This window comes from Hemibagrus wyckioides, linkage group LG08 (assembly GCF_019097595.1).
Source record: "Hemibagrus wyckioides isolate EC202008001 linkage group LG08, SWU_Hwy_1.0, whole genome shotgun sequence".
Taxonomy (NCBI): Eukaryota; Metazoa; Chordata; class Actinopteri; order Siluriformes; family Bagridae; genus Hemibagrus; species Hemibagrus wyckioides.
The window spans coordinates 6,734,090-6,747,116 of NC_080717.1; the positions used below are offsets into that span (position 1 = coordinate 6,734,090).

Genomic DNA, 13,027 nt, shown 5'->3' on the forward strand with positions numbered 1-13,027 from the left:
GAAATCACATAGGATTCGCATTTAGGGGTTTATAGTCCTCAAAGCTGGACTGCTGATTAGACATGGAACGATTTCATGTCAAGAATAGAACCAGGGTCAGTTATGAAAAATCAGAACAACAAGAATCAAACAATTTTGGTTGCAACAATCACAACTCTGAGACGTAGAGAAAGGACATACTTTCCATTGGAGCCCCACGGTGAAGGTGCTTGAGAACTTTTTGACGAATTCTGTAGGGAGAAAAAGGAATAAATAAAAAAAAAAATGAAGTGAACTGACGGAGCATGATCGAGCGCTCAAACATGATTAATCATAACCGTCTTTCTGACAAAACGAGCCGATAATTAATGGCACTCGTTGGTACGCTAACCGAACAAATGACAACTTTTAATAAAGCAGCAAAATGTACCAGACCGTGTGATTTCTAAAATAAACAAAATAAATAAAAAAAGAATGCAGTGTAATCATGTGTCACCTTGAAGTACTCCATTAAGGAGCGTGAATACTTCATCGCGTGATCCTTTTTCAGTTTGAACATCCGCAAGTACAGCAGGGATAAACACCGATTGCTGTGGAGAAGGAAATACGTGCGACGGTTATACAAAACAACGGAACAAACACGGGTAAACACTGGCGGCTTTCTTGAGAACGATCTTGATGGGATGTGACTGGAGAACAGGTAAACAAACCTCGTCCTGGTGTGCATGGAGGAGCGTGTTGGCTAGGACACAGCCAGTAGCGTGGAGTGACTGACCTTTCAGTCCAATGCTTGTGAGACACCAGATGCTCGGGACATATGCACCGCCCCATGAAACTGAACTAGCCCTCTGTCAATTCTAATAAGAGCAGACTCCTCGTGTTAGAGCTGTAACACTGTGTACTCATGGACACTTGGATCTAGGTCAGGTTTCGTAACAGGCTGCCACACATCTTTTCTTTCTTTTCTTTTTCTTTTTTTGCAAATCCAGTCAACCATTAAAGGAAATTCCACTCTGACACACACTACATTATCACATGGGATCTTTTTCAGACCTGTGAATTGATAACGATCAGAGTTTATCTCCAAAATCAGAGCAAAAGCTTCGTTTTACCCTCTCGAATTTTGCAGCTCAAATGAATAAGAAATCCAAGACTGAAGTAGAGCAAACATTGGACTGTAGAGTAGCTATAAACTGCAAACTACGAGGCATCAAGTGATGGCGTTTTCAGCAAGAAAGGTGAATCTGGTTGAGCAGAATGCACAGATGAGGAGTTCTGACAACTTTGAGAGACTAAAGGACTAAAGCGCCGCCGCATCAGTCTCTTTAGGTAGAGTGTTAATTCCCAGTGGAACCAGGAAGCTGAAAGTAACCCTGGGTTATCGGCGTACTAAAACCCGCTTTTAACCCTGGATTAACGTTTCCCGCTTGTAATTTAGAAGCAGGGTTATCACGGGGGTTAGGAAACTGAATTGAACTGAATGTGAACGGGGTTATGCTCTGAAATTGAATAAGAAATTGAACCCTGAGTCTTAACAGTAGTTCAAAATGTAGTGTTGTCTTTTTCTGACTTGTGTCTCAGTCCATGCTACTGTTAATTCTAAAGATTATTAAACAATAGGGTGAATCTGAAGCTGTAAAAAAATGAGTTTGAATGAAACTGAACTACCTGAAGGAGCTTTTGAACATTGACTTTTAACCACTAAACGACTTTGATTAACAATAACACAAAGCCGGAAGCTATATATCAATCCGGGATTTTTGACTGTCACCCCGAGAGCCACGAGCACAAATCTAACCTTGACATTCAACATAAACAAGTGCTGCTGATGTGACAGGCAGATTGGCATGTGGATGTCTTTTATCTGGCCTGGAGTACACATCCCCACCGCAGCAGCGCGGAAATCTTTCATTATCCGCTAACGGCTTAATGAAATACAAGAATAATGATCCGGTCTAAGCTGATTAAGTGCTTTAGCGGTGTTTTAAAGCTCCCAGATAGGAGCGATTGTAGACGGCTGATGGCTGAGGGGAGATTTAGACAAAGTGGAGCGGAGGCAAAGTGGCACATCAGGCTGCTGACGGCTGCCGACTCGTGTTGCGCTCAGGGTTTTTACACTGCCACACAATAGGCTTTTCAAACACACACGGGCACTGGATGCTCATGATGACTGTATTGAAACAGATAGCAGAAAAAAATATGCGTCTTTGATTTATAGTGAGCGTGTAGAATAAGTAAAGGAGCACGAAGTTATGGGAAAATAATACACGATATGATGGAGGTCCTGAAGTGATAGGGGTAGTCACCGCTCCAAAGTTGATTAGTTTCCAATAACACTGTGTTTCAGAGTGTTTTATTCCTCTTATACCACAGCAATTTGGCAACTCTTATTAAAAGATTGTATCCATGTTCAGCATTGAACACGTCTTTGTCATGTCTTACTCCACAGCGGTGGTTAATATGATGCACATACAATAGTAGACACTCAGAGATGTAAGAAATTGTAGTTTTTCATACGGCTTTCTGTTTTTGCCTAGAATACTTGGGGAACATATTCATAGAAATGTTCCAAAAACCACAAAAATAATTTTCTTTACACGATTTTTTTGTATCTTTAAAGTAAACGGTGATATCAAACTCATTTCTGCTCTCTGAGACGCCCCAAGTGCTTGTTCATAAGCATCTAAAATTTATCTTCAAATACTAAAACGGAGGGAAAGACAAACATCTCACACCGAAAGTCCTGGCGGATTTTATTTCAGACTTGCGATCATAAAATGATTCATTTATTTCTACTGCTTGAAAACGTCTGCAAAGTCGATTTCCGTTCAAAATGTGCTAGCTGTTCCTTTCAAGCCACCTGTAACACTCTGTAGTATAACGCATGCGGAATGGATGTGTAGAAGATTGTGCAGTCGTACAGACAAAACAAAATAAATCTCAAACTCACCACAGCACCGCTAATTTCTTCTCCGCCAGCGTGGCTGAGTGACTCGTGAAGTTCTTTAATCTCATCGCATACCTTCATAAAGATAGAAAAACAAAGGCGCGTTAATGAGGAAAAGCAGCGAGACGCTTCACATTGCTGTTGAATCTTTCTTTCAGTCTAGGGAGTGTCGCTTAAATGACCCTGCTGCTTGCAATATTACTGTTAACGATTACAGAGATGGAGAATTATCAAAATATCATTTCCCTTTCAGCAGAAATGAAATGCTTTAATGATCTAATGCAACCCCATTTTATGGGGGCTTATAGGATAAGCAATTTTTTCCGAGTCTGCGTGTGCTGTGCTTGAGCAAAAGTGTGTGTGTGTGTGTGTGTGTACAACCACACACGGTGTCCTCTGAGCTCGGATTTCAATCACCACCAGCTGATTTGCAGAGTGCGCTGATGAGCTTCGAGGTCCATCTATTTTCATTCTCTGTGACATTAATAAAACAAGGGCTGCTAATTGCACGGCTTGTAACGTGGAGTTGCCTTGCGGTGGCCCTAATGGCAATCATCGCTTTTATTTTAATCACGGCAGGTAGGGTGGCCGTGCTGGAGGGCGGGAGGAAAGATGGAATGAGAGAGAGAGAGAGAGAGATGAGAAGCTGGCTTTTGGCAGCACTGACCTAATGAGCTCCACAGTTTCCGAGTACATGGTGTACGGCGACTTGGCCTCTAACGGGTCCCGTTCCATGGCATTGCCGCACTCGATGAAGGATAGCGCACCGTCTGCGTAATTGACAGCTTTGCCAAACTTCTCCATCTGTATGGGGGGGAGACAACAATCAAATCTGAGATGATGGGGAAAAAAGATGATGAGAGGAACAGATAGACATTCAATTTTGACTTTGATGATAAAAAAAAAAAAAAAAAACTTCCTCCCCGAATGCAGGGAAATTTCTTTATATATTGGGTCTCTTTTATTTATTTGGATACAAAGTGGAAATTGTGTTTATTTATTAATTTGTGTTTTTAGGAAATTCGGACCTACAAAAGTATATTTACATATAAGGTCTAACGACGGCTTCAAATTCTATAATTGGCTTTGATTACTGCAATTTTAGATGAGTTGCGTCATCAGGTTTAACTCACTTATTCAGTTCAATTACAAACATGAGCTGTAGAGCTGAAGCGCCGGTGTGAAGGATGTCTGGCAGACAGTCACTGAGACGCTGAGATGCTGAGAAACAATTAAACACAGCAGTCTCTCTGTGGGATTTTTTTTGGGTGTCCGTCACCTGAGTACACTTAATTCATCTTCACTGTAATCTGTCTTGAGATTTGATCATCTCCAGGTGCTTAATAATCATTTTCGTGTAGTTAAAATAACGTCTTAGAAAGTCTTTCACCGTTTTGTGCATTCGCTTCACTGTAAGCTTTACCTGTGAGTTTTGTGGGCGTCGGTAAATGCAAATGAGCTGTGGCATGCACTCGATGTTATTATATTTTTGTAATGGATGACTGAGATTCATCGACATTTGCACATCCATCCATTCCTTTTTTTGTGCCACTTATCCTACACAGGGTCACAGGGAGACTAGGGTCTATCCCAGGGGATTCTGGGAATGAGGCAGGGGACAACCTGGATGCGGTCCAACACAACACATGGCACAATCTCACAATGTCACACGCACACATACACAGATAATTTAGAGACGCCAATCAGCCTACAGCTCATGGCTTTGGACTGGAAGAGGAAACCGGAGTAACTGGAGAAGACACATACACATAACTTCAGCAAAGAGTGAGAGAGAGAGGGAGAGGGAGGGATAAGGTCCGCTCTATGAATTTATGAATATATGGATACATAAATAGACATTTTATTGTTTTTATTAACATCTTTGCATGCTTTTATATGACTGATTGTTGCCATGGATACTTTATTAATAGAAAAAAGTCATCAATAGCGCTAACCGTTGCAGCCCTAGGACACACTATTCCTAATCCTTACTTCATGCATGGGAGAGCGTAAAGCAGATTTACTGACCACTTGTCTTTCTCAGGCACCCCTTGAACAGGTTCCATCCATTTCCAAATAAACCCTTTAATATGAGCCAGACCGCAGCCCGAGATTCATTACGTTCTGGCAATTACACTAGGGCAACACGGCCAATCAATTCCCTTTACTGTGCATTCATGACATCGCCCCGATGATTTATGACGGACTGGATGTAACTTTCTATAAAGGACAACGCTCTGAGATATAATTGCTGGAAGTGGATTATTAGGGCTGCGACAGGCTGTTTAGTAAATCACGATCCTCTTTGAAGTCTTTTTAAGAGAGCTCTTTCTGAGCTTCTTCAGTAAACCTCCGGAATGTTCTTTGCACTGTCAATGCTTCTCTGCTTGCAATTAAAACTGACAAAGAGCTATAGTCCTGTCCTCCTGCTCTTACACTATGTCTGGATTAATTCAGAGTCTGACACATGCCGTGATGACATCACTAGAGGATATTAGTAAATAATTTTTAGACGTGTGTACGGAGGTTTTAACACAGAATTTTGTTGTGAGACCCAGAGAGCAGAAGGAAGGCCGAGCTTACCAGAGCATCAGCTTTGTGCTTTAGTTTCTTGGCTTCCTGCATGTAGTAGTCCGCATTGTGAACACTGTGGAAAAGGAAATATATTAGCTGGGATCAGTGCAAGCAGACCTCTCCTGTGACTTGACACAACGCGAGATACAACCAAGACATGTCTCTCTACCGGAAACAAGGTGGTGGAATGAACTTCCTGTCTCAAACGAATCCCGGACTCCGTCCCTTCACTAAGCATTAAATCACCTCTCATTACTGTACTTACTTACTTCTTTTAGCTTTGTATTATTCTTAGACCTTGACCCAGAGGTGGTCAAATCATATTAGCTAGTCCATCAGGAAAATAAAAGCTCCAGTGCTACCCAGTCTCATTGTCTGCTTGCCTGGAAACCTAATTAACCATCCTAAAAGCTAGTTAGCTAGTGAATATACACAGACTAGGAGTGTAATGCTATGCCATTTTCTGTATCTGTATTTGTGTCTCCATATATCTGTATCTGAGTTTGGATTTAAACCCAAAGTGGCTGTGGTTAAGCTCTGGGTTAATGAAATATGAACTTTACCATTACACCCAGTGAAAACCCTGAGTAAGAAGAAGCCTTTATTATTGTCACATATACATTATAACACGGAGAAATTCTTTCTTTGTGTAACCCAACTTTGGAGACTGGGCTCAGAGCACAGTGTCAGCCATAATACAGCACTCCTGGAGTAGAGAGGGTTAAGGGCCTTGCTCAAGGGCCCAGCAGTGGCAGCTTGGCAGTGCTGGGGCTTGAACCACAACCTTTCAAGCAAATCCTTAACCACTTGATCTGCCACCTAGGTCATAAGGCACTGTCAAAACTATCATAAATAAAAGCTATAAACACATATAGTGTGTCCCATGAGCTTTCACGCTCTCCTGAAAGGGAAAAAACCTTTTGTTGTGTACTGCAGGATCCAAGTCCTGATAAGCGCTAGTCTCAACTAGACACCCTGTGAACATTTTCAGCAAGATTTTTAAACAATACCGTATAATAAATGAAACCACCACACATTCTGTTCGAAGCATATGTTCTTCATCACGGTACGTACGTGTTGTTGAACGTGAGTTTAGGTCTCCTGTGCTCAATATTCTCCCCGGACAGAGACGAAGGGTTCGGCCACACGTTCGGTTCGGATTGACCGTTGGCATGGAAACCCCCGGAGGTCTTTGCATGGCTGTCTTCCTCCTGCTATAAGACGCATCCATTAAAATGAGCATTAAGCAAATGGAATAACACAGAAAAAAGTCATGACAGCTAGCTGGCTCGCTTTCAGTGGCTGGCTGAAGAGTTCGGGTTTAGATGACTTGGCACATGGCGTCTGCTTTCTTGTCTTCAAGGCTATTTTGAAATCCTTTCCAAAAGTGTAATTTGTTTGCCAAAAGACAGGAAATAAATGTGGTTGAAGCCTCGAGTAAAGAAGAAATCATCAGAGTTTCAAATTCTGCTGTGTAATTATTTATTTCCACCAGACCCTGTGTTTATTATCGTTGCTTGTAATTTTAATGCAATTTCAGAGAAACCATCGAGTAAAATGACACTCGAAGATATTTTGGTTTATATCTACTATTAGTCTAGAGTTCTACGAAATAATATTTACTGAATGATTAAAAGTGACCAATTCATTTCTGGCACACGCACACACAAACACACACACACACATACACTAGTTAAATTAACACCTCTGGTGCCGAGTGAAGAAGAGTAATTAATTCTGTAAGAATGTGTTTTGAAAATAATACAACAGATTAATGAGACATAACAAGAATGCAGGTATAATATTATCACGCTTCGTTACTAATGAGACGAATATTTAACGTTAATTAATCGTCGCTAATATGTTAATGGCACGACAGACAAAATATCCAGCTCATATACATACGCTGATACTTACACTGCTGGTCTTGGAGTGAGATTTGCTCTCTCCTTTGCGGTGCTTGTGAGACGACAATGACGAGGACGACGAAGAGGAAGAAGGCGGAAGGGAGTGTGTAGGGGGTAAGGTCGTGGGAACGGCTGTGCTTCCTTCCAGACTGAGAGAACTGCTCTCGCTGCTTCTTCGCTGGCGACCCGTGGGTTCGTCTGACAACGGGGAGAGCAAAGGTGGAAGGAGCTTCCTCGGCTGTTTCTTCGAAGAGCTTTTCAGAAAAACAACACAAAAGGTATCAGTGGTGCCCGAAAAGGTTTCTTTTACATTTGCTCTACATGGCACCAGAACTGTTATCCACTGTTCACAAATTATCGCTGGTTCTCCTGAGCCTGAGCCTGGCTGAGGATCAATAACGCTACTGAAACACTAAATTGCACTCAAGACTCTGAAGGTGGCTTTCAAGACAAAGATAAACCTCAGCTCTATGTCTCTGCCTTAAGGTTGTATACTGTAAAACACATTAAAGAACAGAAAGGTTAATTGACTAACCGGGCTCTATGATCAGTGAATGCACTCTTACTGACGTACGCCACTCATTGAGCAAGAGGTAAGATGAGGTTTGGGGCTATAAACACTCATTACAACTCTCGATAGGAGCAGACTGACCTAACATCCTAATATCATATCCGTATTGCTGCTAAAGTAACCATTAGGCCATGATGCAAATGTGTGTAAAATAAAGGGAGCTGGAAGGTGGCAGTTTCAGGAACAGAATGCCTCAGGGTCTAGGTTGTGTTTTAGCATTTAACTAAGCCCTAATTAGAGAGAGAAAAGCCTCTCCGAGGTTTAAGTAAACAACCGCTGAAATGTGATGTCAATTTCTACACAGCCTCGGGCCATAATTTGGCTAAAAATAGATAAGATGTCATTTAGTACTTTTCTCATTTCTTCCAATCCTCTGCTTAGTAAAAAAAAAAAGAAAAAAAAGTTTTGTTTATGGGCTGCAGAAATACTAATCAGTGGAGGCAGTAGATTTTTTTTGTTAAAATACCAGGCTAAATATCAGGGGAGAGAAGAAAAAATAAACACATGGAATAAACGCTTCAGGTGGGTTGATTAATGAGGCTGCACAACGCAATTCAACATGAGCCACTTATGGGTTAACTTGATAATTTAACATATATCACTAACACTGAGGTATTATTAATAGCGGCTGCAAAAAAAACCAGCAGACTAATCGACTAAACATTCACTTGTTCCACTTGCTGGAAAAAAAACATACACAGCCGAGGGACCGAACTGAGAGCGTGCCTGTAAATAAGCAGCTTTTAAAATATTTCAGCTTTGATGAAACCAATTCTACAGTCAGCTATACTAGGAAAAGTATTAGCTAATTTTCTTTTTAAAGGAATGTTGTCACTTTTGGCATTACTTTGTATGCAGTGATATCTTCATGAGGTCTCCTTAAAGCATTCCTCATACAGTGATTTTTGTTATTCTTTAATGTTGCGTGTGAATGAGCTATTCAATCCCATTCAGCTAGTTGTATACAGAACTCATCTCGGATTTGGATGCTAGCTACTGAGCCTGGAGTTAAACAAATCTGGAGGTTTAAATTTGGGGTCATTAGCACGTGAGCTCCAGGACGTGTTGTAAAGATATCACCGTCCATCCAAGGAAAGAGACTAATTAGCGATATAAGCTGAGTTTTAGAATCAAGGCTTGTTAACTGAAGTGATGTGTGAGATGTTCTTAGCTCTTGTTCGCATTGAACTGCATGAATAGCAAGGGGGAAGTGGTAGCTCAGTGGTTAAGGCATTGGACTAGCAATTGGAAAGTTGTGAGTGTGAATCCCAGGACCACCAAGCTGCCACTGCTAAGCCCTTGAGCAAGACCCTTAATGCTCAATTGCTCAGCCGTATCAATGAGATAAATGTAAGTCGCTCTGGATAAGGGCATTGTAAATGTATTAGGCTAAATTTGTCCAAAATCAGGTTTAGCTTTAAGTACGAAAATGACTAATAGTCGACTGCTTGTTTCGAATTATGGGTCTCAGTAAAGTAATAATCATGCATCTCTTAATTACTATTATAATTTATCTATCCACACATACACACAAAAAAACGCGTCGTCCAGATTCCAAAAACCACACGTTGTAAATGGAAATATGCTGAGCACGCTCATCTTAGCTCATAGTCCTAAATAACTAGCAAAGTTATAAAAAAAAACTTTTTCCCCCTACCATGTTTTATGTGAACATGTCCAGAACCTTTACAACAATAATAAAAGGTGCATTTCCTTTTCTAATCTGATTAAGAGGGGCAATGTAGCGTGTGCGCATTGATGCTGTCTGAGCTGAACTGATTTAAAACCCAGCGGGAAGGTGATATCATTAAAAAGTCCCCGAGGTGCTCAGTGCTTCCCGTAACGAGCATTAGCGAAGGCTAATATTTTAGCCTGGAGCTGCTTATCACATTGTCGAGATCTGCAACAATTAGTCATGTCTCGTGACAGTGGACACCGGCAGACAGACAGGACGGCCCAGCGACCTCTGTTACGAGCATGTCTTTGGTGGGTGCGCGTCTGGTCCGGAATTAATTGAATATCTAAAATTAGAGCAAGCTGGTGCAGTCATGTCAGAGTTCTATTATGATAATTCAAAGAGACAAAGGAAAATGGAGTTAAAGCTGGGTGTAGGAACTGACCTGCTCTAATTCATAGAATACAGAGTAAGGGAATTAGCTGAACTAGCGCTAGCACATTTTAGCTTAGTTTGCCGCAATGTATAAGAGCTAAACACTTGATGATACAAATGAACCTTAATGTTTTCTTCCCAGTTCATTCCAGTAAACAGACTGCATTTGTTAACTTAGAGGAAAATGTACTTCCAACCAAATGGTCAGTTATTACATCAGGGCTTTCATGAACCATAAATCAATAATGTGTAATAGTGTATATAGCTTGTGTCAAGAGATGTAAAATACTCACTCTTTCGTGTTGGAGACTTTGTGGTTGTGGATGGGAGAGATACAGGGAGGGAGAAGCAGGGCCTCTTTCTCCAGTTTTAACTTCTTGGTCCCACTCAACACTTCACAATGATCTGACTGCAGGATTCAAAAAGACACATTTGATTATTTAATTCAAGTCAATTCAATTCAATTCCATTTTATTTGTATAGCACCGTTAACAATGAACATTGTCTCAAAGCCACTTTTATAGAACATAAGAAACAAAAAAACATCCTAGATGTTAGACAAAATCATCCCTAGTGAGCAAGCCTGAGGCGACTGTGGCAAGGAAGAACTTCCTTAGATGGTATGAGAAAGAAACCTTGAGAGGAACCACACTCAAAAGGGAAACCCATCCTCATTTGCGTGACAATTATAAATTATTAAATACAGCATATGTATAATGTTAGTGTGCATATTAATTAAGTCACTTAACCTAATGTAAACTGACCAACTGTCAAATACAAAAATCCATCTAAGTTTGTGTCCATGTTCATTTAAGGCAAGGTGGATATACTTTTTTTCATTAACAATATGTATCACAAACAATCTTCCTAATCCTACACTATCGATATAAGTTGTTCTTTCAGGATGCCCCTGGTTCGGGGTCACCACAGTGGATCATTTTGTCCACATATTTGATTTGGCACAGGTTTTATGCCGGATGCCTTTCCTGACGCAACCCTCCGAATTTATCCAGGCTTGAGACCGGCAATGAGAGTTAAAACCTCAGTGGCTGGGTAATTCCCTGCCCGGGATTCAAACTCAGGCCGCAGGATCTTGCCGCTGGACCTCCAAGGGACCCTTACAAGTACTTTTTGTATGAATGTAAAATTTACATGTATTTATGCAAATGTAGTCTAGCAGTTTCTTTCAGAGTCATTTTGAAGTATGGGTATATAAACATTTGCACTGTATTTCACAGGCATACTTCAGGTAAATTATAGACTGAACCAGAACACTTAAACATTAAGAGCACGAGTGGAATGTAAAAAAAAATAATGTGAGGCACCAAGAATCCAGTATATTATTGGGTTTCAAGTATTGGTCAAGGCTATAAGGAGGCTGAGCTAAGTCTGTGTATTGCACCTGGATTTCTACAGAGTAACAGAAAACCATCAATATAAATAAAGGTTTACAGAGGATGTCCAGCTGTTCTGTTGTTACTTTTCAGCAAAACCAAGCTTTTAAGTTTTAATACTATAATCATCCCTCTGTGCTTGAAAGTAGGATTATTTTACACTGCAAAAAACATCCATGAAAAAGAAAGAAGGGGTTATAAATTCCTAGCATACCTCTATAAACCTTGGTTGTACTACTGTAATTCCAATTTTGCACTAAAATGTAATGTTAAAAATTGTGTAAAATGTTGCAAAGAAAGCAGGCACTTGCCTTGTGTTTTCTCTTTGACTTGCTGGTGGGTTTCTCTGAAGGAATGGAGGCGGGTGACTGCTGTCTCCTGTGCTTGAAGCTGGTCTCTCGACACTCGGCCTTGGCAGAGAGCGGCTCAGGTGGATCCTGACCAGGAATCCGTGACAGGAGGCTGAGCTCAATCTTAACCCACAGGGACTTTATGTCCTCAAAGTCTCGTAGTGGTGACAGAAGCTCATTCTGTACCATGGAGATGGGGGAGAACAGGGGATCCTCCAGCAGGTCAGTGGCAGCTGGGTCTGGTATAGAGGTACTGCTGGTGCTGGCAAGACTGCTGACACTCAGAATATTGCTGTTACAGTCCTTAGATTTAAAGTTCAGGCTGCTAGGGCCAGGGCAGGGAAGATGCACTTTTGAAAGTTCCTCAGGGTCCGAGTGGCACTCTGATGAGGACGACTCAGTTTCAATAAACTCCTTGGACTTGGGGATGATCTTGCTAGGCCCTCTGTGCTTCTTCTTTTCTGGAGCTGTGCTGATAGTTGAGGTGGTAGAGGCAGCAGGTGTGGTTATGGTAGTGGATCGGGGTTCCTTTCTGGGGGCTGTCTTGCCCCCTGGAGCCTTGCCTCTAGGTTTGGGTGGGTCTAAAGGTGGAGGTTCTTTCTCCTTTGGTGTAGTGCTGGAGTTGACAGGTCTGGGCCAGTTGTGCTCCTCACTGCTGGAGGACTGTTCAACTTTCTTCGGCTGCTTTTTGCCTGTGCTTCTCCTTGAAGGAGGCAGATCAACTGAAGCTGGGGCCTTCACTTTGGTACCCTTACCATCAGGACCTTTCTGCCCTGTTTTAGGCTTGGCCTTTTCTCGGATGGGACTGAGCAAGGCCCGGTCTTTGGGGTCCGCTTGTGCCAGAGCTGCACTGGGCTTGCTCTTACTACAGCTTTGGTTCTCTGTAGCTTGGCCATCCTCTGGCTGAGAGCTTCCAAGTCCATGGCTTTCTGACTGCGTGTTGGCAAGGGGCTTATTGTGAGGGTTGACTTTGTTCAACCATTTATCCAGCTGCCACTTGTTTGTTGACGGTGGTTCAGGCTTTAGAAGAAAAGAGATTCCTTTTTAAATGTGTTTTGTGAAATCTCATCTGTATGGCATCATTTGTAACATAATTTGTTGGACTTTCTCAGAAATACAATGCAAAATGATGAATTAACATTACTAAATACAACTGTAATAGAATAATTGTCTCAAAACATACGCAAACAATAAT

At 41.5% G+C, this 13,027-nt stretch overlaps 1 protein-coding gene across 1 annotated transcript in view; it reads right to left on the reverse strand.

Moving 5' to 3' along the window:
• Positions 1 to 13,027, reverse strand: part of aff2 (AF4/FMR2 family, member 2) — a 254,016-nt gene that overhangs the window by 8,923 nt on the left and 232,066 nt on the right. Inside the window, exons 11-19 of the mRNA XM_058398044.1 lie at positions 11,794 to 12,852; positions 10,382 to 10,497; positions 7,418 to 7,661; positions 6,575 to 6,714; positions 5,510 to 5,573; positions 3,594 to 3,730; positions 2,930 to 3,001; positions 476 to 569; positions 181 to 230 (exon numbers count right to left, since the gene is read on the reverse strand). Of these exons, the coding sequence (XP_058254027.1) occupies positions 181 to 230; positions 476 to 569; positions 2,930 to 3,001; positions 3,594 to 3,730; positions 5,510 to 5,573; positions 6,575 to 6,714; positions 7,418 to 7,661; positions 10,382 to 10,497; positions 11,794 to 12,852 (1,976 nt within the window). The remainder of the gene's footprint in view (positions 1 to 180; positions 231 to 475; positions 570 to 2,929; positions 3,002 to 3,593; positions 3,731 to 5,509; positions 5,574 to 6,574; positions 6,715 to 7,417; positions 7,662 to 10,381; positions 10,498 to 11,793; positions 12,853 to 13,027) is intronic.